Source organism: Fusarium redolens (assembly GCF_020744475.1).
Source record: "Fusarium redolens strain MPI-CAGE-AT-0023 chromosome Unknown BKA55scaffold_5, whole genome shotgun sequence".
Taxonomy (NCBI): Eukaryota; Fungi; Ascomycota; class Sordariomycetes; order Hypocreales; family Nectriaceae; genus Fusarium; species Fusarium redolens.
In genome coordinates this window covers 458,421-485,970 of record NW_025763668.1, presented here as the reverse complement: position 1 = coordinate 485,970, position 27,550 = coordinate 458,421, and the positions used below count along the sequence as shown (strand labels likewise).

Sequence of the window (27,550 nt, the reverse complement as noted above, 5' to 3'; positions counted from 1 at the left end):
AAGAACGGGGGAGGCCCGAGCCGCGCAACCGGTCCCAATAGCTTGCGGGACATTTCCAATACAGCCCGTCATCTGTCTCACATCATTTCCAAACTGGTCTTTTGAGGCTGCACTGAAATTCCTAGTCTAGCGTGATAAGCAGAGACATAACCCAATATTGTCTTTGTGGCTTGCACATCTCGCCTGATACTTCACTTCCAAGAGCTGCATAGTCTCCCTGTGGCTGTTGGAGCAAGGGGTGACGTGAGTTTTTGCAAATGTGCAGGAGGAGCTGAGACATGAGACGGCTTGGGCGAATTACGCTTGAGGGAAAAGCGATCAAAGCTAAAGCTCTCTCTGTGCCCCGATGTAATAAAGAATGTGTCACTCCCTGTCGTGCTCTTTATTCTACACGATTCAGTATCTGTATTCTGACAATCTTTTCGTTTCTCAACATGTCTTCGAGCACTCGAGCCTTATTCAACGGCAACACTGGCCCTACTTGGGAGGATGAGGTCAAAGAATTGAACAAGCAATTGAAAGAGGCCAAGTATCTTTCTGGTTTCCACGGAGATGCTCTCATTGGAGTCAGTCACTCAGTTGGGCATTCGCTCGCATCAAGTCCCGTTAACAGGCCGACAGGACAAGTTTCGGCCCCAGGTCAAGTGGTGGAGTGACCTTGGAAGTGTTCTCACGTTCAAGAACATCCCTGCTATCAAGACCGTTTTGATCAAGTACATCCAAACCCGATCCCTCGACGTAAGTCCCCCACGACTTAATCTCACCGCCAATGCTTATCGTGATAGAAAACAAACCTAGCCCAACTCGTCGGCTCCGTTTCCAATGACAGTATCCTCCGCGCCAAATTCATCGAGACAGAAGTCAAGAATAAGTATGAGCGCATGCTTCACCCGCCCGTAACTTACCTCGGCGATGCCTTCAAGTATCGCACTGCAGATGGAAAGTTCAATAGTGCAATGCATCCTCAACTTGGACAAGCCGGTGCACCTTACGCCAAGACTGTCCCAAGTAAAACTCACCCGCTAGGAGCCTTGCCTGATCCCGCTGATCTCTTTGATCGTCTTATGGCGCGCCAAGATCCCGGCCCTGATGGAAAAGGCCGGCCTAGCACTTCTGGTTTGTCGAGCATGCTAATCTACCACGCTACTATCATTATTCATGATATTTTCAGGACGAATGATAGCGACAAAAACATTTCTGACTCATCTTCGTACCTGGATCTTTCACCGCTTTACGGGTTCACCGATGAAATGCAGCGAAAGGTTCGCGATGATAAGTATAAGCTAGGTCTTCTCAAACCTGACACTTTCGCCGAAGATCGATTGCTCCGTCAACCCCCCGGCGTTTGTATCTATCTCGTCATGTACAACCGCTACCACAATTACGTCGCCACTCAACTCCGTCGCATCAACGAAAATGGCCGCTTCTCAGTCCCTACAAAGTTCCTGCTCGCGCCACTTGCATCAGCCGCCAAAGAATTCGTCAAGCCGGATCCCGAGTTTCAAACTCAAGTTGACATGTATCATAACGAGTGGAAACGTCGGCAGTCAGCTGGTCTTGGAAATGACAAGGTCGATCCGGAGTCTGACTTTGGGGATCTGACAGAGTTTCTGAAGCAGAGAATTTTGAAGGGTATTGAAGATGGATTGAAGGAGCAGAGACAGAAGATGAAGGATCTTTGTATTGAGGTTATGGGGAAGGATGATCATAAGGATGTTGGGGATAAGAGATTGAAAAACATCAATCCGGAGGTGGTCTTGGAGGAGTTTTTGAAGGCGCACGCAGCTGCTTGGGATAAGCTTGACGAAGATCTCTTTCAAACCGCCCGACTGTAAGTATACCCCGCCTCTGAACTGACGGACATTGCTGACTCTGTAGGATCACCTGCGGCATGTATATCCAGATCTCGATTCACGATTATCTCCGCGCCCTCATGGGCTTCCACAACTTCGACACCAACTTCACCCTCGGTACCTCTCTCCCTCCCTTCCATCAATTCCACTAACACCCTCAGACCCCCGCGTTGAAATGAAGAACCACAAAAACGTCTCCCGCGGCCTGGGCAACCAAGTCACCGTCGAGTTCAACCTCCTCTACCGTTTCCACTGCGCCATCTCCATGAAAGACGAGCGCTACGCCGAAACCTTCATGAAAGAGCTTTTCGAAAAGGACGAGACCTGGAATCCTAAAGATCTCAACCTTCCACAGTTTATGGGACTCATGCAAAAGTCCAAGGCAAAGGCGAGCCTGTTTCCAAAGCCTGAGCCGTGGCAGCAGGAGTTTGGAGTTATGAAGGATGGACATCCGGATTTTAAACCGTTCAAGAGGAATGAGTTTACCGGGTTGTTCGATGACAAGGCCATGGTTGAGGAGTTGACTAGTGCTATGGATGATCCCATTGGTAAGTTGATCGCCTCAGTACTCAATGGAATGTCACATTGACTTGCCTCAGCGAATTTCGGTCCTCTCAACGTCCCCAGATGTCTCAGAGCTGTTGAGGTCCTAGGCATCATGCAAGCACGCAAATGGTAAGCATCGTCAGATCGACGCTTCACTCATCATTCTAACGAGTCAAGGGAAATCGGCACACTCAATGACTTCCGTGACTTCTTCGGCATGAAGCGTCACGACTCCTTTGAGTCCATCACTCCCAACGAAAAGGTCCAGAACGCCTTGAGAGACCTGTACGAGCATCCCGACAAAGTGGAACTCTACCCAGGCGTCTTCTGCGAGACTAACCAAGCCAACGGTCAACTAAATGCCGATCCTGGTCCAAGTGATCTTGACTCTGCTTTATGGGCCGCTATCTTCTCCGATGCCATCACCCTCGTCCGATCTGATCGTTTTTACACCGTCGTAAGTATTACCCAGTAAATAAAATCAATGTGCTGACAAAACCAGGACTGGAACACAAACTCTTTGACAAACTGGGGGATGAAAGAAGTCACACCCGACAGCGATGTCCTCAAGAGCTCAATGTTCCATCGTCTTATTCAGCGCGCATTCCCAGAATGGTATCCTTACGACTCAATTCGTTTCTTCCACCCTTTCTACACCGCTGAGAAGAACGCCGAACTTGCGAAGCAGCAAGGTTACGACAAGGAGTTTAGCATGAAGACTGAGGCTTTGCGAAAGGCTGAGAAGAACTCCCGTGGCGAGATGACCAAGACAAAGTACCATACTGCCCAGTCTGATCCTCAACGCCCTAGCAAGACGATCTATCTTACCAATAGGGAGGATATCAAGCTTATTCTGGAGGATACAAATGATATTCTGGTACATCCTGCCCGAACTAGGATCTCTGATCTTCCAAAGGAGATTCATGATGTTTTGAAACCTGGCCAGAATGATAACCCCGCCAAGAACGGTGCTCCTCAAGAAGCAGCTGCTCGACACTCGGCCGTTGACCACGAACACGTAATGTCATACCTCATCGCCATCTCCCGCAACGTTATCAAACGCGAAGTCGTGACCATGGAAAAAGGAATCTACCAACTCGACATAGTCCGCGACTTCGCCATCCCCGTCGTAACACGCTATGTCGCCGATTTCCTTGGTTTCGGGCATCTTCTCCGCAGTGACACCAATTCCGACGCTCCATACTCCGAGAACGAAGTGTATCAGCACATCAACAACTGCCAAGTGTTTTTATCCTACAACACTGATGAGACAAAGCTTCTGAAGAGACGAAAAGCGTTTAGGGATTCAATGGGCTTTTTGCTCAAGTTGACTGAGGAAGGGAATGTTAAAGAGGCGGGACGTTGGAAGATGACGAGATGGTTTGGGAGTGTTTTTGGAGCTTTGGGGGGCAAGAAGGAGAATTATATGGAGGCGCTGGGATATCGTGTTGCAACGGAGATTATTGAGAGGGAGCATGATACCGGCAAGGCGGCTGCTATCCTTCTCTTGACTGGGTTGGACAGTGCCTACAATGTTGTTCTAGCGGTAAGTACTTCGTGTGCCTGTTGTGGCAGCCTCACTAATGTGTACAGTTCACTTCGACCATGGAGTCCTTCTTCAACAGCCTTTACGCAGAGAAGCCCAGTCCCAGACAGCAAGAGATCAAATCTCTTTGGCTCAAAGTTCAGTCACTCGCATTCGACGATGAGATCAAGTCTATCGAACGCATCCAGGCCATTGTGCTGAAGGTGCAGCGATGGAGTGTTCGACTTCCAGTCATCCGCAAAGCTTCGCAGGATACCATGATTCAAGTTCACAAACGCACGAATGACAAGCCTGTTGTCGAGGTGGCTGAGAGGGTCAAAGTCCTGAAGGGCACTACCGTCGTTTGCGACATTGTAGGTATCCGAACCTATTTGATTAGACCGACGCTGACATTGATTATAGAACCGAGCAGAGCAGAAAAACACCTCCGAAACACCCGACGAGCGAGAAGAACTGAACTACTGCTCCAGCTTTGCAGAGGCATTCAGCGGATATCATCCCAAACACGTCGCCGCAACTGGTCTCGTGACCATGATCAAAGTTCTCGCCCAGCTACAGAACCTTCGTCGCGGTCACGATACCCAAGGTGTTTCCAAGAAGGTCTCTATCGATGCTTCTTGTGTTGGATATGCCAATTACATGGCGCCCATGCGGCTCAAGGAGATTGAACTCAAGGTCAAGGAGGCTAAGAAGAGTAAGGGTCTTACGGATGAGGAAGTTGATGCTATTTTCCCTTCGGATATTAGAAAGCCTGCCACGGCGACTTATCTTACTCCAGAGTGGGATGAGATGGTTCCTTTTCCGACTAGTAAGTCCTCGTCCTCATTGAACCCACGGGTACTAACTCTGTACAGCTTGGAAAATGCGCTTTGATGGGTACGGTGTCTCAGATTACAGTACCAATGATTGGGAGGCTCTCAAGGTCTTCAAGGTGCCCGATGACATCCAGCCATTTTATCAGCCGAATGGGCCCAGTCACATCGGCGGCTCGTTCGCTACACCTGTTTGCGTGTGCCATGGTAGCTGGAAGGACAAGGACAGGGCCAAGGAGCATGAACATCTGGAGAATGAAGAACCTGGAGCTCATGAGGTCCTTGCCGCTTGTGGACACGCTCATGCACCTCAGCCTGCTACTTCGGGATGCAAGATTGGTTGAGCAATTTACTGAAGATTAGTGGACGATTAGCCTTGACAGATCCTGTTTCGAAATTCAGCAGCTTGTCATAATAATAAATGGCTTGTACTCAAGACCTTGCCTATGTCCCTCAGACAGACGTTAATCTCCCAAAGGATATGTCTAATTCACCGCAAGAGTGCCACTCCAAGATTTGACGTTGGTCATGGCGACAGCGTAAGCCTTTACGTGTTGTAAAACCCGCTTGAGAGGTTCCTTGGCGATCACATCGACTTGCTTGGGGTCGAACGAGATTCATGAACATGGTAGAAGCTCAGAACTCGCAAGAGGACAAGAGCACGCGACCATCCACCCAAGGTCGACCGTAGTACACGAACGAGTGTCTTCAGACCCAGAATGGGCTCGGGTATCGGCACGGGCCGCCGTTGCCGATCCCCACAGCGGCTTGACGGCCTGAGAGAAATAGGATGTTTCGTGACGTAGCGAAATACGAGGTTTCGGATTATATCCAATGACGAGAAATATTCTATCCTACGAACTTTACGGGCTCAATAGGTTCTGAGTTTTCTGGCCTCTGGCCCGGTGATCAACGTGCTAAGACATAAAGCGCAGGGGCTTCGGAACTCGGAACGATTCTCGCAGGCTAGAAAGTCAGCTCTGATGAAAGGGACATGGTTCATTGTTCGTTGAGGCACTGAATTTGAGTTTCAGTTCGTATGACATGACGCGGCAGCGGGCCGAAATATGGGGATCAGTCCTGCATCGTATAGCAACTAATCGGAAGTTATATGTCCAACTGGCATATACTGCGTACCATCAGAGTATTTAAGACCATCTTATATCCCCCATTGAATCTCTTTATTGTTATCGATCTATCTACTTACCTATAGTATCCAGTATACTATTAAACTCTTATTTCAATCCTCCTTTAGTTCCACTAACCTTAAACTTGAGACAAGGTAAGAGCCTGTGCGCATTATATACTTACCTAACTTACGAACGCAAAGAAGTCATCATGAGATTCACCACTGCCATCACGTACATTATGATGTCTGCAACAGTCGCTCTGGCTGCTGTTCCATCGGAGAAGAGGAATGCTGAAGCCGACGAACTCATCGTCAGGGGCCTTGAATTACGTGGCACTTGCTGCACATGCCCTAATGGACAGGCTGGGTGCGGTGGATATTGTTACAGCAACTGCCCTCAGTGTATCTGGAATAAGTGTTAGACGGGTCAGGTAGTAGCTATGGATGGCACAGATAGAAAGTAAACTACTGAATCTTTGTTATTTGTGATAATTATCTCTCCCTATTATGTGAGGTTGATTGGAATAAGGGAAATGGTCGGCCTCAACGTCAGGGAGTTTCGCCGATGATTCATAAGCTTTAGACTGAATGCAAATTCAAGGAGCAATGATTATATATAGTTTATAATTATCTTTAAAATATTGTTATTTTAGTATAGATAAAGAAAAATAACAACAAAAGAAAAGATCCCATTTAAGCCGGCTTAAACCTAGCTATTCTCTTTAAGGATGTTTGGGCAGACCAAGAGCATTGAGTCTGCTACGGTTTTGATGAAGCGGAGAGGCAGACCTAGATTCCTCACGAGAATTGCTCGGTCGCAAGGAAGAAGTAAATATAGCTGCTATTTGAGCGCAAGGGTCAGGGGAAGACCCGTTTAACAATCTGTCCCCACTGGGCGAGGCTCTCTGAGGCCGTGAAGGCATTGAAGGCTGCTCGTAACCAGTTGCTGTAGCTGCTGATTGTGCGGGAGCGATAGGGTCAGACCTGTTGGGGGACGAGACACTGGTCCCGGGTGTGCTAGGGTGTAGATGCGGTGATGGCCGTCCGTCACTGGTTGAAGTCGAGTCTGTATAGTCTGATCGCAACGAGAGTGGACGATTGGATGGTATTGGCGATGGAGAAAAGGCCACAGTGTTTGTGTGGGTTGTGTCGGTGGTTTTCTTATTTGTTCCTCTGAAGCTTCTAGCGTGACCTGTAAATCTTAACCCGAATTTGAAGTATTTTGAGACAGAACCAACTCTTTTGCCTTTTACATCTTGAGTGATGCACTCGGCAAGATCAGAAGCTGTTTCTAGCACTTCTTGTGCAGTAGCTAATTTGCTTGACTTCTTCCAATTAAGGCCTAATTGTTACACTGAGTAACCTCAAATAGAGTTGCTAATAATAACTCTACCGGCGTTAATAACGAGGGTCTCTTCCTCCTGCATTGCCGCAGGGGTTTGCCCAGGTGCTTAAGCACTGTACCAACGGGCACACCAAATGATGATCTGTGTTGTGCGTCAAGAGATGCAAGATACATAACGTCAATGAAAGGTGACCAATATGCAGAACACCAATACAACCCCGCATCTGTAAGCAAATCTACAGGACTTTGAATCCTAGCGGCGTTCTTAAATCTCCTACCCTTGAAGAAGTCATCCTGTCATGGAGATGATTGGTATTGCATGGTTGACTGATATAGTATCATCCGCAGCCCAACCAACACTTCACACCATCATAGATCACTCTGGGGCTGAGTTTTAAACCGTGCGGCTTCAGGTAACAAGCCTGACCAATCATACTCCTCAACTTGGCGTATGCAGTCTGGGGATACATAACGGTACGTTATTCTGTCTTGCTGCCGTATTGACTGAGTGGATCGAGTAAGTAGTCCCAATGGGTCCGCACTACGCCGCTTGAATTAGCCGATTGGCTCATCTAAATTAAGCATGCAAAACATTCTGACAGTTTGAATGAAAATGAGCTAAAAATATCCTTCTACATGTATGAATAGGACCTGCGGGAACTGCTCAATTGATTCAGTTGATACGGTAGTTTGCGTAGCGATTGACAAGAAAATCGAACAGCTTTTGTAGGCCAGATTTACCCTGGAAGATTGCACACACGACTGCTGACCTCGAAACAGATTAGACTAGGACTTTTCTCCTTTGACTGTGAGCACTATCCATGAACACCCCAGTGGTCTGCGCAATTTGCTTCATAAGTATGATATGTATCCACTAGTTTCTTGGGAACCTTGTATCAGCTCCTCGGTTATAGACCTGGATTTGTTGGCGCCCAAAAGGGATTATATCATTCTCAATCTTCTCAAATCAGCTATCTTAGGAAGCTATAATACTCTTCCCTCCATCAGCAGTAATACGATTACGAATTGTTACCTTCATGATTCCATCGCCAAGGAATACCGGCTGCCAATCGCTGGGTTTCTGTGCAGCCGAAACCTCCGCATGATTCCTGGGTATAGCATGAACTATAGCGCTTGGAGCGAATACAAAGGCCTCACCAGTGCGGAGTTGCACAATGTTGGAGAGAAGTTCAGATGCTGGAATGGCCCGATATTGTTTAGACTCCTGCTCGCTTTCATCTGGTGTTTCTAGCCCTTTAGTGCCTGGCTCGCCAGTATCGGAAGCACCCGCTAGATGGCGGCGGAGAACTTGAAGCCAAACCGGTGACGTGAAACGATGCACAATTGTAATGGAGCAGAGGTCCAATAGGTCCAGAGATACTGTAGGCTCCTGTGTAGATATAATGATGCGCGTACCATTGTGGCGTTGGAGGCGGATTGCAGATAAGAGTGACTCTGTGAAAACGTTGCTTTCATTGGTATCGTTTATGAACTTGTGTGATTCATCCAGTGCGACTACTCGCCCCAAGTCTGTTTTCTGCTCGAGGAAGAGACTGAGACATATATCGAACAAAGAGCACGCTTGCTCTGCCGTCACGCATGGGCAGGATAGGTCGATGATGGTCAGCTGGCCACTCTGAGACACAGGATGTTAGTTTTGAACCAAACAAAATCGCGATTTGACATACAACAGGTGTCCAGTCAATTCTGCCTTGGTTCATAGGCGCTGCTTTTCCCTTCCCTTTCTTATTCTCTGGTCCTTCCGCAGGTGCATTCTGCTTCACCATAAAGCTCTCCAGTGTTTCCAGGCGTTGACGAAGAGGACCAGATTGCTCTTTAGTGAGTTTCTCGGCTTTCATTGCATTTTTGAACTCTTGGTAATCAAAGCCCCCACCTCGCTGTTGCTGTTTGATTCTCAATTCTCGCAAGATGCGCATGACGGTGTGAAGGTAAAGTGGCATTTTGCCGCCTTGACCTGGGCTTGCTACCATCAGATTCAACATCCGTCTTGTGTTCAGGTCATCTTGACTGAAGCGGAGCTCTTGAACCGAGACGTTAGGAAGAGAGGCATAGACCTTCTTGGGGGGCGTTAGCGATGTTTTTCATACAACAAGAGCAGAGGTTACCTTTATAGTCGCCGTGTTCGTTGGAGGGCATAGCACTCGAACAGATACTTTCTTGTTAGAGGACAGGCACGCTGCTTCGCACGGGATACCGCCTGAATCCGATACGAAGGAGTCATAATGAAAGACCAGCCCTGCAAGCGGTCTAGCCAAAACATTCGCAACGGATCTCACGAGACAATTCTCCAGCAACGTTGCCAAACTATGACTCTTTCCAGAGCCCTGGCTCCCGCAGATAAAGACGCTAGAAGGAGCCGCAACATTGTAGAACAATCGAGAAGACTCGTCGAGCGGCAATCCATTAGATATGTCGCAGGCTAGTAGTCCATATTGAGGTGCTTCCTTCTTAGAAGCGGATTGTTTGAGATATTTGCCGACTTGGCCTGTGAAAACTGGGGTTGAGATGACATCGTGGACCTCAGAATGTTCCGCAGGGTGAAATAATTTCATTTGAGCTTGCAGATCTTGGGCGTGAAAAACAGCCATTCTGATATCCTATGATTGATAGTGTTAGAAATTGGGCAGAGGTGAAGCTCCTCGTGAGTAACTTGGTGGATATGAGCTGGTGGGCCTCCAGGGGCGCCAGAGTGGTCGGCCTCCTGCGTCATGTTATGGTTCATGAGCATTGGAATGAATAATACAGGAGTCAACATTACAAATGGGTAGAAATTATGCCTCTTCTGCCATTAATTTATCATACATATGTAAACCCACTAACTATCTATCCATATCCATCATCACTATCGTAAACCTGAGTTTGGCCTAAAAACTGGCCTCATTTCTGTGAGCTCTACTCCATCATCTTTATCAATACTGCTTGTCTCCTGCTCAATGGAGGTTGTGATTATGACTTTGCTACTAGACGCAGAAGAGACAACCCCTGCATTTGAGTGCACCCGTGTTGATATCTTAGTATCAGTGTTTCTGGCTGAAACAGTCTCTGTGACATCGTTATCGCTGGACGAAAATATGAGCTCGCGCCATCGACTGAGAGAAGATTCGTTGACGCCGTAGATTATCGCATCGACGAGACCTTGTGAAACAATGCAGGCCTACTCATGTCAGTACTATCACAAGAGTATTGATGAGATCACTAACCTTGTCAATCGTCTGCAATGCAAATGGAGATGGAATGTGCCTAATGGTCTGATATATCCGAATAGCCGTAGGCAGTGTCCAGACCAGCATATACACAACAGGATACATCAGCATTAATCGCGCAATCTACGTACCGATTAGCAAATAAACGTGATTTCTCAGCAATTGAAGGAACAAACCCTCTGCAGCCTCCGATGACCAGCGGCATCTGACTCATGATACCGCCAGACATCATGGTTCGACCGCGTGATAGTCCGTTCTCTAGACGGTTCAGACGTGGAGTTTGAGTTTCCGAGTGAAATAAAACTCTTGTGCGATTTTCGAAGAATGAAGTACAGACGAGCGTACATGGTGAGGATGGTGATGATGATTACCCATCGCGGGACGAAGTTGGCGAGGAGGCGGACTTTATCGGATGTGAACCAGCACCCTAAGAAGGTCAGTGCAAGCTCATTTCTGCGTAGTGAGACATACAAGCTCCGATGTCACCATAGCCTGCGAGTTTTAATCCAATGCCAGCCCAAAGCAGACTAAGCACCCAAGGAAGACAAGAAAGGAAGATGCGTTGATCTTGGACCCATGATGATAAGGACTTGTAACCTGCTAAAATGACGTAGGTGCACATTGCAATAGTCAAGACCCAGTAATCTGTCTGTATGACGAATACTTGGGTCATGAAGCCATTGAAACTGCAGAATGTTTCTTGCTCTGGGGCGCCAATCTCTTTGCCATTGATGTTCATAGCAGTCGATGAGAGAAAGTTGAGAGCCATTAGAAAATCACTGGCCGCGAGGCCACTGAAACTTATCAATACATATCAAGTTGAAGTGGGAATGTTGAAAGTACGAACAGAATGAGTTGATGACGGAACGACCGAAGACTTTTGAAGACCTATCGATAGTAAGCATTTAACATCAGTAAGATCTTGAGACTTACGAAGAAGCTAAGTATGATCCATCCAGCTCCGAGGATGGAAAGAATCGATACTACCAAGATGACAATGCTTTGAAGAACCATCTGTGATCGATCGGCCGGAGCTGCCAGGGCTTCACGATGATAGATGTGCATCGGCGACTCCATTGTCGATGATCAATCGCCTAGCGAGGCGCTACGACTGCGGAAATTAGATGGCGCAATAGACTTTGGGCTTGACAGGATGGGCACAGAGTAAGTTTACGATTACAGGAGCGTGAAACGCTGATCTTAAAGGTCATTGCAAGGGCGGGTACCATTTCCGTTATCACCCCAACTCAGCTGTTAAGTCCAGATATCCCCGGATATGGGACGATTCACGGACATCTAGCCAATCCATCGACAAGTCAAAGACGTCCTAACCGTAACGTGGCAATAAACAGCTATCTTGTCATGCTTACTCAGTAAACTCTGAATCTCTTATCGCCTGTCAAGACTTCGCTCTTGACCAAAGCTGGCAGGCCAGAATGTAAACTCGAGTCGGAGCCCCTTAAAAAAAGAACCTTTATTGAAGATAAAAGTGTTGGTGGCTTGCTTCAGCTGGCGGTTGTACCTGTTTGAGACCAGGGGTTTTATCTTGACGAGGAGAATGGGTTTGTGCTATTGGTTGAGGCTCCGGAGATGCAGAAATCGGGTGGCTTGCCCCCACACGGGAACTGATAAGGAACGGGCAGGGTTTGACGACGAGGTGAGACAACAAGACTATTGATGAAGTATTTATAGTGAGTGAAGAGAGAAGAATCACGATTTGGTACTTTGCATTGAGCGATGTTTAAAGGTGCAAATAATAATTATTGTTGTGCCTATGCAAATCATCCATTGGTCATGGAGAGAAATGAATGAAGAAAGCCAGACTATTTTGACTTGACTTGATTAGAAAATAATTGTAGTAAATCTTAGCTAAGTTACCTTGTTATGTCTATAGTGAGAGCCCTTGAGTAGTATCGGATCAGTTCCGGCTTGATCCCGCCTTCTTTATTCACGTCATTAAAAACGCGCTTCTACGCGTCGCAACGCGTCAAAGCCTCATGACGTCGCAACTCCACCAACTCCATCACCAAGCGAGAATAACCGTTCGATGACCTAACATCCCGAATACGAATTCCTTCCGACAACTGAACTGATCTTGACCAATCTTATCAATCTCATCAGCTCATCTCTCCATCTCCCAAGGTCCAAATGTCTCAGCTGAAGAGTCGGTGAACAGAGGCGAAACCTTGTTCCGCTCCGCTCCTTACCCCACAAACCGTATGTTCCCTCAGACCATTTATCAACTCGTTCCTGCAACACGCGACACAACATTCACCTGCACACGATCATCAGAATGGCCAATCTGGGCGTTTTCGCGGTCGCTACGGCACTCGTCGTTCTTATCCTCACGTACGGCGTACCCCTCTTTCTGAAAGAGTACTTCCCCTGGCAGAGTCTGTACAAACAGCGGCATGGAAGACCTACCGTGACTACAAAATCGTACAAAGGGCGAACGGCGCTCATCACCGGTGCGAATGGAGCGTTTGGATCTCGGGCAGCCAAGATCTTTGCGCAGAGAGATGTTGAGACGCTTGTGCTCGTTGATGTGAGGGATTGCAGTGGTGTGAAGGAGGAGATTGAGAAGGAGTTGGGTGAAGCGGGCAAACCGGTGCCCAAGATTTTGGTCTGGCAGGCTGATTTGATGACGTTCAAGGGATGCCAGGAACTTGGGAGGAAGGCCAAGGATTTGGAGCATCTTGATCATGTTTTGATGACTGCGGGAATTCTGGCGTTTAATCGTCGTGAATCGCCTGAGGGCTGGGAAACTTGTGAGTCTATCGATCTCAAACTTAGGAAGATACTAACGCTTGACAGCCATCCAAGTCAACTTCCTTTCTGGTGCTCTCCTCTCTCTTCTGTTCCTCCCTCTCCTCAAATCCTCCCCCTCCAACCCCTCCCCTCCCGTTCTCACCTTCGTAACAACCTTTGGCATCTACCCCTCCTCCTTCACAATGGGCGTGCCCAAGAAAGGCTCTTACCTCAAGAAACTCAGCAACAATAAGGAAGGCATGGAACAAGCTCATCAATACGGTCGCTCCAAGGGTCTTCTTCTCTACTGGGCCCGCGAACTCGCCTCTCGAGTCTCTGCTATTCAAGCAACAGAGAAACTTCCCCGCAAAGTCACCATCAACAGCGCTGATCCGGGTTCTGCGTGGACACCTCTTACGAATCCTAACCAGGCGAAGCTTATTCCACGGTTGATTATGAACTTTGGAGCGAGAGATCCGCAGATTTGTGCTACGGCTTTGGTCAATGGTGTTTCGGCGACGGAGGACGCTCATGGCAAGATTATACAGGATTTCGATACTGCTGAGTAAGTGACCTGCACGATATGATACGTTTGGTACTAATTCAGACTTAGCTACCCCCCTTTCATGGTGAGGAAGAGTGGTCGTGCTGCTCAGGCGCGTGTTTGGGAGGAGACGAGGGAGGAGCTTGAGGCGAAGGTTCCAGAGGTCAAGGCCATCTTTGACATGTTGGACCAGTAAAACCTCTGCGATCATCAGATTACGACAGCATTGGGATCAGTGTTGCGTGTTGAGGCCAAGCAATGGGGAGGCGATGAAGTGTAAACTGGTATAATGGTCTGATGGGGTAATAATCCGCGGGAGACCGAAAGGCATTGCGCGTATCGTTAAAGGGCCTGGCGGTGATTCGATGAGCATGGGAATATGGTCTTGCTAGCGCTAGCACACCTGAAGCAAATATGAAGTTTAAAAAATAGTCTAAATCGAATACCGGTATTTCGGCGCCCGCGCGAGACGGCAGTTGATTTCATCAATTCATTGGAAAAATATTATACACATTCATCGTCATTCAGTTCCATGCTGACGTCTTCACGTTGCTGTATCTCGCGCTTCACCAAGCAAATAACCCCAAGATACCAGCTTATCGTTATCTAATCTATGCTACTACCGGGGAAATCAGCCCTACCGGGGTTAATGACGAAATCTTGGTATAAACCCAAATGGTGAAACGCGCCAAATAAGCCTCACAAGCTTGCGAGTCATTTTCATGCACCTCAGAGAAAAAAGTCACGCGATACAAAAATCAGGATTTAGGAAGCTGGATGTGTGACTGCGTGTTGGTAGTGAAATGCCTCAGTTGCCGAATTTCCAAGCGATGCGATTACAATTTGCCGGTTGGTTCCAGGGTAGGTAAAGTGGCCTATACACAGCCCCATTTGAGATTTTGTGCTTTTTACCCGAGGTATCGAAGAGTCGAGAATTGACTTTCCTCGGCGATGATGAGGGGAAGCACCATTGCGAAAAGAGCTGGAAATGCACGCGATATTTCTGGGATTTGTTCGGTGAGCGAAAAAAGACAGTGGCGACGGCATAAATGCGGGGAGCTTGAGCGACGGCAATAAAACTCGACGCCTCAATTCCGCTTCGCTGTTGGGGTTGGGTTGATCACCACCTTGGTCCATAATTCATTAGAGACCAGGACTCAACAACCTTGGTGATCAAACTCAACCAACGTCTGCACATGCCGAAGACTCTGCTTGCTATTCGGCATCTACCGAATAAACTTAATCACTGTCGCATAAAAGACAACATCAAAGCCTCCAGATCCTACGCAAGTTGAACGCGTAAAATGTCAGGTTAATTAAGCTTTTGTGACAAGACAATCCCAAAAGCTTAACCCGAGTCCAACCAGGCAAGCCAAACAGGACCCTGAGCTCCACCAAACTCAGGGGCTGTCTCCCCAGCTTTAGTCCAGACCTAGTCTAGACCAACACTTCCAACAATTCAATTCAAGTCTAATTCAAGTCTAAAAAAGCAATTTCTGCCCTGCTTCTATTAGCTATATGCAGTTTTTAAACTGATCTGGCAAATTAGAAAGAGCCTTTCTTGCTTTTTTAGACTTGAATGAGATTTGAGACAGACTTGAATTGAATTATTGGAAGCGTTGGTCTAGACCCAGAGTCGCAGCGTGACAGAAACCCTGTTAGTAGATTTGCCCAAGTTTAACCAGTCTTGGCTAGATCTTCACTGCTAGGGTCGGGGCCACAATTGGCTAGGCCGTAACGAGGCATCATCCTCGAGATTGCGACTCCACCCGCTGGGTCGATATACGGTAAACGAAAATGGATCTTTACCCAACAGACTCAGAGGCGCAGCCAAACAACAATGGCTACGCCCCAGCCTACCAAGTGCCAACTTGACCCAGGGGGGAAGCTTGTGGACCCTGGCATTGCATCTTTGGTCTAGATCGTCCGTTATCCGTTAGATCGTTGTTAGAAAACGGGGGGCGTTTTGTGGTTTTGCGGCACGGGATGAAGAGCGTTATTTATCGGACAGACGCCCAGATTTTTGTGTCCGCCGTCGTATTCCCTACCTGTCAGTTCTACCAAAAACCATGTTCCATCGATAAAAGCAGCAAACAAACTGAGTGTAACAGTGTTAGGGCCGATTGCGTGGTAGTACCTTCCACGCGCTCCTTTCAACAGGAAATTCCGCCTTCTCTTCTTATTCTTCTTCTTCTTCTTCTTCTCCCTTTTCCGCCTAAACAAGGCCCAAGATGGCGTCGTTGAGGAAGTTGAGTTCACTCATCTGCTCTAAACTCGCCAACAGACGGTTCGCATTTGCTCTCACGACATTAGCTGTATGCGCCGCAAAAGGAGTCCATCTTCACAACCATCGATCCAGCGTCGCCCCCAAGCGCATGCTTCTCTTCTTCTTCTCCTTCTTCACGCAGGACATTCTTCTCCTTCTCCTCATCCGACTCCTTCTCAGCCACTGGGTCCCCAGTTTTCCCGGCAAGCTACGAACCTTTGTCACAGCGCTTGCATTCTTGTTAATAACTTATAATGTCTTACTCTGCATTGTTTCCGTTTCGTTTTACATTGTCGCTGGATCTGAGATTCACTGGCGCAACATTGGGTTTATAGCTGATCCGTCGGCGAGAGCGATCATCTTTTCGGGCTTTACTGCATTTTTGGGCGTTTTGTGTCTTTGTGCTTGTTTTAGTGGCGTGCTTCAAACGGCTTGCTATGGGCTTTTTGGGTGGGGAGGTGATATTGTTAATTGGCCGATTAACTTTCTTGCGCGCAAACTTTGCTGCTGTTGTTTTGGGAGGAGGAACGCTTATGATCAGTTATCACAGAGAGATAACGTGCAGCAGTGGATTGACAGTGAGAGCGGGTCGAGTCATGATGAGTACTCTGAAGATGAGTACAAGGACAGGTCTAGATCGTCATCGAAGACACCACGACATTCGGTACGGGCACTAAAAGGCGATTCACCAGCACGCGGATCCAGATGTACCCGATTTCTACGCATATTACCTTATCCCGTTGTCAGCATTCTTCTAACAGCGCTTTTCACACTCACATTCCTCCGACCCAAGGATCCTTCTCTAATCTTCCTCTCGTGGACCAGCGGCCTCTTACCTTTCGTGGACTTTGCTTCAACATCGCCATTCCTCGATGATCTTCCCTCTGTTTTCGGTGAAGGCATACAACGAAGCTGGGACGAGCGCACTGCTCTTACTCAACCTCCGCCTTTGAGCTGGCTCCCGAAAAACGCATTGCCAAGAGGCTTTGAGGATTGGTATGACGAGAAACCTCACTACAGCGCTGAATCCGACCCCCTGAAGATTTCGAATCTGGATGACCCTCTACGAGAATCTCTTCGTGGCAAGTTAAAGGATATCAACATTCGTCACGTGGTTATGTTCTTTCTTGAAAGCACCAGAAATGATGTTTTTCCTATCAAGAAGGACGGATTGATCTGGAATCGATTCGCTGATACATTTCCCGATAAGAAGCTCCCGCAAGAAGTTCAAGACAAGCTGGCCAGTTTAACACCGACAGCGAATTTTATTACTGGAGATTATGACGATGGATTTGAGCATGCTGAAAAGCCGAAACGGGGTGGAATTCACTTCACGAATGCGCATACCGCTGGAACATATACTCTCAAGAGCATGACTGGCACAGTCTGCGGTATCGCTCCTCTCGTTGGCGATTTCAACCTCGAGCACAGTCACCATATTTATCAGCCCTGCTTACCGCATATTTTCGAGGCCATGAACCAAGCAGAGGCCTTGAGCGAAAACACCAAGTCAAAGCGTGATGGACATTCAGGCACGAAATTGAAGTGGAACGACAACATGAACAAAGAGGATAAGTGGAACTCTTATTTCTTCCAAGCTGCAACGCTCGACTACGATAATCAGTATAATCTGATGTCTGCGATGGGATTTCCGATGAAGAATACTATTGGGAGGGAGTATCTTCGGGGCGATAATGCGAAGCATGGTCCTGTTACGTTACCGAACATCAACGAATTCGCATTCGAGGAGGATCCGTTGGAGGATTACATCACCGATATTTTCGAAGACGCTGTAAAGGCCAAGAGTCGCGTGTTCTTGACTCATTTAACGAGTACAAGCCACCATCGATTTCATATGCCCAAGACAGAAAAGTATACGCCTTTGGCAAAGGGTCTAGATATGATGTCTCGCTACGTCAATACAATTGGCTACGACGATCGCTGGATTCGCAAAGTCCTCGATGTTCTTGATAAACAGGGCATTGCAAACGAGACACTAGTTATTTTCCAGGGCGATCACGGTACTTCACTTCCAGAAAACGACTTCGCTTCACCATATTACAACCCCAACATCGGCGTTGACCACGTCCCTTTGATTCTATCGCATCCTCAATTACCACCCTTCAACATAGATGACGCAGTCCACTCGACACAAGTCCTCCCCACCATTCTCGACATCCTTCTCGAAACCGGTTCTCTCAGCCCCAGCAGCCGCGACGCAGCTTCATCTCTCATCAATAACTACGAAGGACAATCACTCCTCCGACCGTTACGCACCCAAAACACAGACAACAGCACCGGCCAGTGGCAATTCACCGTTACGAATCCCGGACGTGCAATGCTCACAGTTCGCGACGCGAGGTTTCCGAACAGACATCTCGTCGTGCCGGTGATAGAGAACGTTGATTGGAGATTATCGGATCTGGAGAAGGATCCGCACGAGCATGATTCAGTGCAGGCGTTGGATTTCACGGAGTTTGTTAAGAGTGTGGAGGGGAGGTTTGGGAGGGATGTTGCGGAGTGGGCGGAGGAGGGGGCTTTTGTTACGAGGTGGTTTGTTAAGGAGAATAGCAGGCGTTGGCGTTTCGATCACCAGGAGTGATGTTATGAACAATATGGATGACTAGATATTTTAATATTATGCGTTGATTTTCTTCTTCAATACTGGTTCTGTGTCATGACCGTCATGAGCCGACTTATTCTGTTGTTGCGTTTAGGCAGGGCACTGAGTGGAAGTACCTTACAGACTTGCAAGAGTTTCTGCATCGCTCTCTTGCCATGGATGAATGCGTTCAATTGACTCAATCAACTTGCGATGCTCGGAAGATCGGGGCTTGATGATAGTTTCGAACGGCTTTGGATGACTGACAACTCCAGACGTGAACTCAGCCTTGGGCATCTCAGCGCCCTCTTTCACTCCGATGTCGAATACAGCAAGTGTTTGCGCCATATTGAGAAATAGCGTCTTGTCCGACATGGCTTGCGCTGGGCATATTCTTCGACCAAAGCCAAAGACAAATCGACCCGGGTCTGTCTCAGCGTCCGGACCAAGGAAGCGCTCTGGTTTGAAGGCCATAGGATTGCGATATATCGCTGGGTCATGACATATTTGCCTTCAACATGTGAGTACCTTGATTCGAGAATGTAAAATGATAAGAACACGCACCAGATGTTTGGAAGTATCATCGCACCCTTTGGGATAAGATGCCCATCGACAATGTCGTCTTGAGAGGTTGTATGAGGAAGACACATTGGCCCGACAGGATGCCATCGAAGAACTTCCTTCACAAGCGCATTGAGGTATGGCAAGCTTTGTCGATCGGACAGTGTAGGCAAGCGGTCACTCCCGATGACCTCGTCAATCTCGTTCTGGGCCTTTTCCCGAGCCTCGGGAAATAGTGTCATGGCGAGAAAGAAAGTCGTGATAGCAGACACGGTCTGTTCTACGGTTAGCCCCAATCATGGACCGACGACTTTCTACTCAGGGCTTTCACATACCGTATCAGCACCTGCAGCGTAAAGAGATGCCGCCAACCATTTGTTCTCAGTAGCTTCTTTATCCGTCAAGCCCTTCTTCTGCATCAGCTGAGACAGGAAAGATGTATTATCCCTCCCGTTTGCCATTTGATGTTCCACGAATGCTGCTGGGTCCTCGACCGAGCTTTCGAGGTTGGTTCTCCACTGCTTTGCTATAGTCTTGAAGCCAGCTCCGGGGAACCAGTCGGGGATGTATTTCACTATAATGAACGGGTCAGAACACAATCTTTCAGTGAACCTTTGACACCTTACGAATCGGGATGAGGTCAACCATAAAGGCCCCAGGTTTGGCTGCGATGCCAAACTCATCGACGACCTTTCGTACCGTACTGAGTAGAGGATCAGGTTTGAATTGCTCAGCGGTGTATCCATAGACAACTTTCACGATCACCGAGCCAGCTTGCCTGGAGCAAATGTCAGCGCTGTCACCAGATGTCTTTGAACCGGAACAGACTTCTGAATATGCTCAACCAAGCGGTCAGGATCTATCAGTAAATGCAACAGAAAATGTCCAACTTCAGATTCCTGTATAGCATCGTTTGACTTCACGCTAGCCTCTGACTTGAGGCACATATGGGCCTTCTTTCGATGACTACGAAGCTGATCGTTGTATGGCAGGAAACTCAGGGTTTTGTCCCAGCCGACCCTGTTACTTGTAAGGGAGCTGTGTTATGATGGAAAGAGCTGGGAACTGACATTTCACCGGCAAAGATCATCTTTGACCTGCTAGAATGCTTGGCCGAGTGGTCATTGAGGACCTTCTGAGCTAGCTTCGCATCGTTGATGACGACGAGGGTTTGACCGAAGACTGTAACAGAACTGATGTTCCCTGACGCGCTCATCGTCAATGTATGAGAGAATCATGGGCTTAGTTGGCCATACCATATACGTCTTTATGTTTTGCCCAGTGGTGTGCCTCGAATTCGCCGGCTTGAGGGAGATCTAGTACATTACCAATAAGAGGGAGGCCTCGGGGCCCAGGAGGTAACTGAGTATTACGCGGCGCTTTGGCGAGGAGTTTTGTAAAGCATATATACACGAGAGTTACGAAACCAGTACAGATGAACAGCGATCCGAACTCCATGATCACAGAACGTTGAGGATTTGATACAAGAAGTCTTGATAACGACCAAGGCAAATAACAGTCATTGCGACAGCCTTCAAACCTCTGGCACTCCCCACCTTTTAAAAGCATCTCATCAAACACAGAACCCCAGACCCCTTGCTATCATCTCTAACCATTTAAGAACAGCTGAACTGGGCTAAGTTACGCCATCAACCAACAAGCCCATCATGAATACTAATCGCCGACTCTAATGGCAGCAAAATTCCTGTCTAAATGAACGATAAACCATGGCAGACAAGCGCCAAGCCAGCCTTGCAGACAAACACTTCCACCAGCATGGCGCTACCATCTGATTGTGTTACATGAAGCCAGCACTAGTGTCGTCCACCAACAAACTGGCTTGTTGGAGAACCTCTGACTGGCCATTTCAGCACGCTACACACAGCTTGCAGAAATCTGGGTGGTTGATCTTGGAATGGCTTTACATTGTTTGACTGATCGGGATGACAATGTCCGCGATCCAAATGGTGGGTTGGTGAAGTGGCTTGACGATCGCAGTCCGTGATACAGGTACAAGAAATTGACCTCGTCACAGGGATCAGATCAGGGTGCGATGAGATTTCCTTACTAGACCTAGCGTATCTGCCCAGGTGCTGCTATGATAGATCCGATTTGCAAAGAGTGTTATTATAACTGAGATGCCGACGCCAAAAGCGGGTTTATTTTCATATGGTGCCTAAGCCCATCTCGTTGAGATATTAGTAAGGTTTACAGAAACTTAATCTGCCAACCTCCAACGAATGTACTAGCAATTAAAAGCGGTAAATTAGCCTCTTTTTATGAGAGATAGGTTAAGAGTGCTTTTTTGCTCCCTACTGCTAGTTGTGAATTGTTTGTAAATACCTACTTTGCTTTGTGCGTCTGCGGCGCGTTTGTATAGCCGAGCTCGGCCCGGCATCGGACCATCGTGTTTGACTCCAAGTGACACCTTCACCCCGCGTTTTCCCTTCAGTTAGAGACCGAACAGAGATTAACAGAAAGACCAGTAAAACGAAGCTTCGTTAAGCCATAAGAGAAAGGGGAAAAAAAGAGGAATTATCCAGTTAGGCGAGTAATGCGACAAGTTGTCTCATGAATTGAACTACCGTAATAGTGTTGTAAAAAGTAGATCTCTATTTTGACCCGGGAGGGTATTTTGCCTCTTATATTCTATGATGAAAGATAAATCTAATGCCCATTGACACCGTTTGTGCCATTTGTACCGTTGGTTCCGTTAAGTCCATGGCCCTGGGTTCGGACATCGTGAATTGCCTTGGCGACATATTGCACGTTTCTCTTGTTCACTGTTAAACCGTTAGAAAAGCCAAGACCAAGAACTGTAAATAGAAACTTACATCCGGAGATAGAAATACGTCCCGAGTTGAGTAGGTAGATATGGAATCGCTCACGAAGGGTCTTGACTTCGAAAGGAGAGAGACCAGTGTATGAGAACATACCAATCTGTAACTGTCAGTACTTCCTCGCCATCAATTTGTAGGCCGTCTTGACTCACCTGATCAACAATGTGATTCCATGTACCAGGGGTCTCCAAGCGAACCAACTCATCATAAAGAGCCTGTCGCATACTCTTGATACGACTACTCATAACCTGCAGATCCGCCATCCAAGCCGCAGTCAACTCCTCACTATCCAAAACCGTCTTGACAATAGTAGATCCATATTTTGGCGCCATCGAAATCTCAGATCGGAGAAGGTACGATAACGTCGAGTATGCGTTATCTCGGATCTCCTTGGAAGGCTCGGCGAGAACAAGATGAACAGCACCTGTTCGATGACCGTACAGACCAAAGTTCTTGGAGAAAGACTGCGCGACGATCATGTCGGGTCGAGGCTGCTGTTGGAAGAAATATCGAATCGCCCATGCATCCTCAGCGGGATCTCCGGATGCAAAACCCTGGTACGCTGCATCGAAGAATGGGAAGAGCTGTTTTCGCTGACAGACTTCCGCAATGGCCTTCCACTGCTCCTTGGTAGGATCAAGACCAGTAGGATTATGCGCACAAGCATGCAGCAACACAGCATCGCGCGGCTGAGCATGCTCCTCCAGTGTCTTGATCATGCCCTCAAAGTCCAAGGAACAATCCGATTTCTTGTAGTACGGATACAATCTCGGCTTCAACCCAACAGACTCCCAGATCATATGGTGATTAGCCCACGTCGGATCCGACACCCAGATATTCTGCGGTCTCAAGTAATCCGCCACGAACCTCGCACCGATATGATTCGCTCCGGTGCCGGAGACAGTCTGCACGCTCGCAATACTCAAATCATCCTGCTCCGCAAAGATCAAATCCCTCGCGACCTTGAGAAACTGCTGATCACCCTCGATGGGAAGATAGTCATGTCTGGTAAGACTAGCTTCCTCGAAGAGCTGCTTCTCAACGCGGGTTACTACATCCAAGGGCCATGATTTTCCCTCGTCGGTGCAGTAGACGCCTACACCGAGATTAACGCGATCAGGGGAGGCATCGGCTCTGTAAGCTGCGAGGAGATCAAAGATCTCATCGGTTGGTTGCGCGGGGAGGGATGAGAAGCACGAGGAGGACATCATGGGCTTTTGATGGGTTGAGAAGTGATGAGGCGGTGGAAGAGGATCGGAGGAGGGAAGTGGGTATTTTTAGTTTTGGGCTGGCATTCAGGGTAGGGCTAGTTTTTTTAGCGGTTGATGGGCGCCACTTGGAAAAATTGTGTGAAGTGTTTGTCGCAAACTTTCGGGTTTCTTTGTCGGCAGTCGTCAGATGATGGGAACAATATCAGCCAGCTGAGGAAATTGGCAAATCAGAGTAACAGATCTCAAGGTTCACCAGGAACAATAGCTACGTGCACAAATGGGGTTCATCTAAAACACCGTTCGAGGGCTAATGCAGCTGGCATCGGATAACCTGTTTTATATCCATATTCTCACAGCTATTCCGTAACCAATTGCATAATGTCCCACTATAGACCGCGTAACAGAGTTCCCAAATCTCTGTAGTTTCGAGATTGGCTGCAAAGTGAAGCATCCATCAGGTGCCAAATTAACCCAATCCAGACTAGCCTCATGTACACTTCATGTCTATTGCCGAAAGGCCAATCATGTCGCTCAATTAGTCAGAGAAGGTTGCATTAAGATCACAACCGTTTTGATGACCGATTGAGAGCTGATTAGATTGATGCGACTTTATTGGTACTGAAGGTTTTGAACAATGCGACGTTTGTGCGCTGTTAGTAAGGGGGCAAAATAAAAGGGGGACTTGGCTGCGACGACGACGACCGGATAATTCATGGTCCGTTAGGCGTTTTAGAACTCAAAACCTCGGAGACGCCGAGTGGCGATTGATTCTTGTATTCACCATGAAGAAGTCATTGAATGACTCTGAAGGAAATATTTAAAACTCAACAACTTAGTGACATGTATTGCACACTGCTGAACAGTAATTGCAACTAACTTTACCTCTGAGAGTGCGTGGCTGCCATGTTGAACTCGATTGACTCGAGTCTGCCTCGGCACTTGCGCCGGGACCGCAGCGTTTCAGTTGCAACACTAACCAGACCAAACCAAACCAGACCAGGCAAGTAATGGTATGGTCCGACCCCACGTACGTATTGTCAATGCATGTCCCTCAACCTCAGGCATCAATGACAATTTTCCCTTTCTCAACTTCTTCCCAAAACAGCCGAGATCTCATCCTCAGCCGAGACCTCATCTAACCCAATCCGACCCCATCCATTCCTTCAACATCTTAATCATTTTTAATATCACAAATGCACTCATTATTACGAATATCTTTATTCACTCTTTTCTCATCCGCGCACGCATCATATGTTCAGTTCAAAGACTGCAGTGTCCCATCCTCATCAGCATATTCGTACGAACCAAACAGCCTCAATGTGTTTCTGGACAAGCAGCACAATGGAACGACGCTTAGTCTTGGAATAATCGGGGATTATCCCACGATAGCATCGTGTCGGAAATCACTACTCGATAACGCCTCTGTTGAATTGAGCTTAGAGGCGCTGGGCGGAACGACTCGCTACAATGGCGAGATTCAGAATGCGACGTGTCGAACTAGGGAGTTTAAGCAGATCAACATGGTTTTCTACATGCAGTATCTTGAGGTTCTTTTCAAGATAAAAGATCCGAAACCGCTGGCGGCGTATGAGTTTGAGATCAACATTGATGCCCCGGATCATTTCTCAGTGGCCTGTCTCAACGGTTTTCTAACACCAGATATTGGATACACGTCCCAGGAGATTTCATTCTGGATACCAGCGCTTACGTTCATTCTGGTCGTTTTGGCAGCTGTGTGGAGAGAATGGTACAATCTCGTGCATCCGTTACGAGATGATGATGAATCCGGGCAGGAGAGAAGTTCAAGTCGATCTCATCTCACGCGCATCGCGGATTGTCTCGCATACATCCAATTCATCTTCTTTTCCAGCGCGCTGAGCCTCCGACAGCCTGGATTTCTACAACCGGTGGTCAGTTCGACGAGTTGGTCTACGCTCATGACTCGACGGGGTATTGTTTGGCGACATTCGCTGTATTACGGTATTCATGATGGGATTCATGAGATCAATGGGACGTTTGGCGGGACTTCGGGGCTGGAGCATATGACGCAGGTGATGGGCGCTCCGGTCACCATGAACACTTGGACCAACATTGCGACGCTGGCGGTTGTCATTCTCGTGCTATTGTACGCGGTGATTCAGATCGGGCTTCATTTGAGATGGACACGAGATTGGTTTCAGCAATCGGGCAGATGGATGATTGACAGGTCTTCGAAACCGCATAAAGCTACGATTTGGGTCGCTTTACGAGTCTATCTGAGTTATCTTTTGCTTCCGCTCACAGCTTGGACGACATATCAACTCGACAGCGCCAGCTTACGCCCGATTTACTATACACTGCTTGTCATCGTGGTGGTTGTCCTGCTAGTCATTGGCTGCTGGTGGGGAATGTCGCGAAGTCCTCAAGACATGGGTTATTTGCTCGTCGATAACCTCCACAAGCAGACACCAGAGGAACCGTCACGAACGCAGGACTATTACAGCTATGTCACCTTCATTCTTCTTTTTGCTCGGGGAGTTATTATCGGTGGATTACAGCGCTTCGGGACTGTACAGTTGCTGTCTCTTATGGCTTGTGAAGTGATTCAATTGGGCTTTCTCGCTTGGGTCAGTGCGGCACCTGGGCTGCTGTCAAAGCCGGTCTTGATCGCTGGTTCACGACTCTCAGCGCTTCTTCTCTGTTTGGGAATGATTCCTGATTTGTGGAGTCATACTGCTGCGAGCGCACTTGGCTACGTTTTGCTAGCCTTCCATGCTCTGTTCTTGATTGGCATGTTCCTTGTTCCTTCAGCTTACGAGTTTGGCCGCCTTGGCGTCACTTGTTACAATGAATGGCAGACTCCTCAACAACCTGCTCGTGACTCTTCACTCGAGCGACCCCAGGTATGTCACCACGCCGCCGTCCTGAAGAAGTATACTAATCTATGCAGGTTTACGGCCTTCGTCAACTCTCAAGACGTCCAACGACAAGAACAGACCTAACAAACCGAAGCATCATCGACCACGACAGAAGCAGCAGTTTATCAAGCTCAACAAACTCATCCTCCGACTCCGCCAACAGATCCTCCCGTGGTTCGGAGCCCGTATCACCCGAACTTCTCCGCACATACTTCCGCTCTCCCCGTCCCGAAAGATCCGTATCAAGCCTCTCCGACAGACGTCAATTCTCATCATTCGACTCACCGCGACCCGAGCGCTGTGTATCACGCTCTTCACCACGCCATCAGCAATTCCCATCGTTTGATACCACGCGCCCACCAACCGTTTACGAAAATCCTGCTGAGAGGAATTCCGTTGGGTCGAGTTTGAGTACGGATAGTGGAGATTTGGGAGAGCAGCCGTCTGCGTGGTCGGCGATATTGCCGTCGAATACGAATGTGGATTATTCGTTTAGAGAAACGGATTTGTACTATGTTAAGCCGAGGGAGGTGTCGTTTGGGAATGCTGATGGGGGTGATGATGGCGGTGGACAGGCTTCGGGCTGGGCTGGGAAGCTCAAGTTTTGGTCATGATAAATTATGTATTTTCTTTTGTCTCGGTTGGGAAAAAGGGTAATGGGAGCGACTTGAGATTAGGACTAATAATATTAATGCTGTGATTCATGTATCTAGCCTTGTCAGTGTGAACATTTGCGCCGGAAACAGAACTATTCTGTGACGTACATCAACATGACCAACTGCCTCATACCGTCGAGGACAAAGTGTTAACAAGAAACCAGATGATAAAACAAAATCTGTCAACTCAACGGGAGGAGTCGACACATCGGAGCAACTAATCACCACGTATCATGGCTATAAAAGAGAGCACACCTCCCTGCAGACTGGGGCAACGACCTATTCCACCAGCCATAAAACAACCAAGAAGCACCTAGATCTCAAAACTAAGACGAGGAGAGGAAAGTATGACGAGAATACTGCACGAACTCACTGAAGAAACTGAATTCTGGGAATGTCGCCAGACAAAAGGTGACGGCAAGACCTGTTTCAAAGTTAATGAAACCGAGGATAAGGCATGCAAGGCATGCAGGGCTAGACGGGATAAGGGAGATAAGGCTCTCGACAGAGATGGCGCTGAGATTGGAGTGTTGAAGAAAGTTGAAGGTGGAAAGGAGTTTTGGGAGTTTAAGAACTAAAGGAGGCTGGGCTTGAGAATAGTGTATCAGCCAGAGAGAAGCTGTTCTTCACATTATCATCGTTGTTGTGATTAGAGCATCTCGCCTTGTCAGCGTGAATATTGTAAGTGAATGTAGCTGATGTGTGATGCATGCTGAAGTAGTTCACTGCTAGCTGCTCAGAAAAGCATTTACATGCTGAATCAGCTCACG

The 27,550-nt window shown here is 47.9% G+C and overlaps 8 protein-coding genes across 8 annotated transcripts; 5 read left to right on the top strand and 3 right to left on the bottom strand.

Annotated features, from left to right (window-relative positions):
* Window positions 1-434: 434 nt before the first annotated feature.
* BKA55DRAFT_687283 (heme peroxidase-domain-containing protein) lies at window positions 435-5,101 on the top strand (the record flags this gene model as incomplete). Its single annotated transcript, XM_046199042.1, has 11 exons — window positions 435-566; window positions 622-738; window positions 786-1,831; window positions 1,879-1,970; window positions 2,015-2,401; window positions 2,453-2,528; window positions 2,577-2,856; window positions 2,902-3,945; window positions 3,993-4,298; window positions 4,348-4,753; window positions 4,800-5,101. 11 exons carry the CDS (start codon window positions 435-437, stop codon window positions 5,099-5,101), a joined length of 4,188 nt encoding a protein of 1,395 aa, XP_046051703.1.
* A 995-nt stretch (window positions 5,102-6,096) lies between these two features.
* BKA55DRAFT_561898 (uncharacterized protein) lies at window positions 6,097-6,357 on the top strand. Its single transcript, XM_046192201.1, has one exon. It carries the CDS (start codon window positions 6,126-6,128, stop codon window positions 6,306-6,308), a length of 183 nt encoding a protein of 60 aa, XP_046051702.1. The 5' UTR covers window positions 6,097-6,125; the 3' UTR covers window positions 6,309-6,357.
* A 1,789-nt stretch (window positions 6,358-8,146) lies between these two features.
* On the bottom strand, window positions 8,147-11,992 carry BKA55DRAFT_735843 (G protein-coupled glucose receptor regulating Gpa2-domain-containing protein). The gene is made up of 9 exons (XM_046201307.1): window positions 11,389-11,992; window positions 11,303-11,343; window positions 10,927-11,249; window positions 10,632-10,882; window positions 10,453-10,578; window positions 10,149-10,406; window positions 9,358-9,849; window positions 8,920-9,309; window positions 8,147-8,867 (listed from the first exon to the last, which is right to left on the bottom strand). The coding sequence occupies exons 1-9, from the start codon at window positions 11,530-11,532 to the stop codon at window positions 8,208-8,210; spliced, it is 2,685 nt and encodes an 894-aa protein (XP_046051701.1). The 5' UTR covers window positions 11,533-11,992; the 3' UTR covers window positions 8,147-8,207.
* Window positions 11,993-12,313: 321 nt separating this feature from the next.
* On the top strand, window positions 12,314-14,305 carry BKA55DRAFT_561891 (uncharacterized protein). Its single transcript, XM_046192200.1, has 3 exons — window positions 12,314-13,223; window positions 13,270-13,768; window positions 13,817-14,305. Exons 1-3 carry the CDS (start codon window positions 12,749-12,751, stop codon window positions 13,941-13,943), a joined length of 1,101 nt encoding a protein of 366 aa, XP_046051700.1. The 5' UTR covers window positions 12,314-12,748; the 3' UTR covers window positions 13,944-14,305.
* A 1,673-nt stretch (window positions 14,306-15,978) lies between these two features.
* On the top strand, window positions 15,979-18,615 carry BKA55DRAFT_638686 (alkaline-phosphatase-like protein; the record flags this gene model as incomplete). Its single annotated transcript, XM_046197084.1, has 1 exon — window positions 15,979-18,615. One exon carries the CDS (start codon window positions 15,979-15,981, stop codon window positions 18,613-18,615), a length of 2,637 nt encoding a protein of 878 aa, XP_046051699.1.
* Window positions 18,616-18,753: 138 nt separating this feature from the next.
* On the bottom strand, window positions 18,754-20,634 carry BKA55DRAFT_591796 (cytochrome P450; the record flags this gene model as incomplete). The annotated part of the gene is made up of 7 exons (XM_046195307.1): window positions 18,754-19,126; window positions 19,180-19,451; window positions 19,512-19,750; window positions 19,803-19,954; window positions 20,005-20,196; window positions 20,247-20,379; window positions 20,433-20,634. 7 exons carry the CDS (start codon window positions 20,632-20,634, stop codon window positions 18,754-18,756), a joined length of 1,563 nt encoding a protein of 520 aa, XP_046051698.1.
* Window positions 20,635-21,744: 1,110 nt separating this feature from the next.
* BKA55DRAFT_638682 (pyridoxal phosphate-dependent transferase) lies at window positions 21,745-23,276 on the bottom strand. Its single transcript, XM_046197083.1, has 3 exons — window positions 22,169-23,276; window positions 22,011-22,116; window positions 21,745-21,959 (listed from the first exon to the last, which is right to left on the bottom strand). Exons 1-3 carry the CDS (start codon window positions 23,225-23,227, stop codon window positions 21,844-21,846), a joined length of 1,281 nt encoding a protein of 426 aa, XP_046051697.1. The 5' UTR covers window positions 23,228-23,276; the 3' UTR covers window positions 21,745-21,843.
* Window positions 23,277-24,315: 1,039 nt separating this feature from the next.
* On the top strand, window positions 24,316-26,896 carry BKA55DRAFT_661764 (uncharacterized protein). The gene is made up of 2 exons (XM_046197590.1): window positions 24,316-26,109; window positions 26,157-26,896. The coding sequence occupies exons 1-2, from the start codon at window positions 24,421-24,423 to the stop codon at window positions 26,736-26,738; spliced, it is 2,271 nt and encodes a 756-aa protein (XP_046051696.1). The 5' UTR covers window positions 24,316-24,420; the 3' UTR covers window positions 26,739-26,896.
* The last annotated feature ends 654 nt before the right edge of the window (window positions 26,897-27,550 follow it).

Coding starts and splice junctions, on each gene's coding strand:
- BKA55DRAFT_735843 (XM_046201307.1), bottom strand. CDS start 11,532: ATGGAGTCGCCGATGCACATCTATCATCGTGAAGCCCTGGCAGCTCCG. Junction 11,344..11,388: donor GGATCATACTTAGCTTCTTC/GTAAGTCTCAAG, acceptor TACTATCGATAG/GTCTTCAAAAGTCTTCGGTC. Junction 9,850..10,148: donor GTATTGATAAAGATGATGGA/GTAGAGCTCACA, acceptor TATCAATCATAG/GATATCAGAATGGCTGTTTT.
- BKA55DRAFT_638682 (XM_046197083.1), bottom strand. CDS start 23,227: ATGATGTCCTCCTCGTGCTTCTCATCCCTCCCCGCGCAACCAACCGAT. Junction 22,117..22,168: donor GGAATCACATTGTTGATCAG/GTGAGTCAAGAC, acceptor TGACAGTTACAG/ATTGGTATGTTCTCATACAC. Junction 21,960..22,010: donor ACGTATTTCTATCTCCGGAT/GTAAGTTTCTAT, acceptor ACGGTTTAACAG/TGAACAAGAGAAACGTGCAA.
- BKA55DRAFT_661764 (XM_046197590.1), top strand. CDS start 24,421: ATGCACTCATTATTACGAATATCTTTATTCACTCTTTTCTCATCCGCG. Junction 26,110..26,156: donor CTTCACTCGAGCGACCCCAG/GTATGTCACCAC, acceptor TAATCTATGCAG/GTTTACGGCCTTCGTCAACT.
- BKA55DRAFT_561898 (XM_046192201.1), top strand. CDS start 6,126: ATGATGTCTGCAACAGTCGCTCTGGCTGCTGTTCCATCGGAGAAGAGG.
- BKA55DRAFT_561891 (XM_046192200.1), top strand. CDS start 12,749: ATGGCCAATCTGGGCGTTTTCGCGGTCGCTACGGCACTCGTCGTTCTT. Junction 13,224..13,269: donor GCCTGAGGGCTGGGAAACTT/GTGAGTCTATCG, acceptor AACGCTTGACAG/CCATCCAAGTCAACTTCCTT. Junction 13,769..13,816: donor CAGGATTTCGATACTGCTGA/GTAAGTGACCTG, acceptor ATTCAGACTTAG/CTACCCCCCTTTCATGGTGA.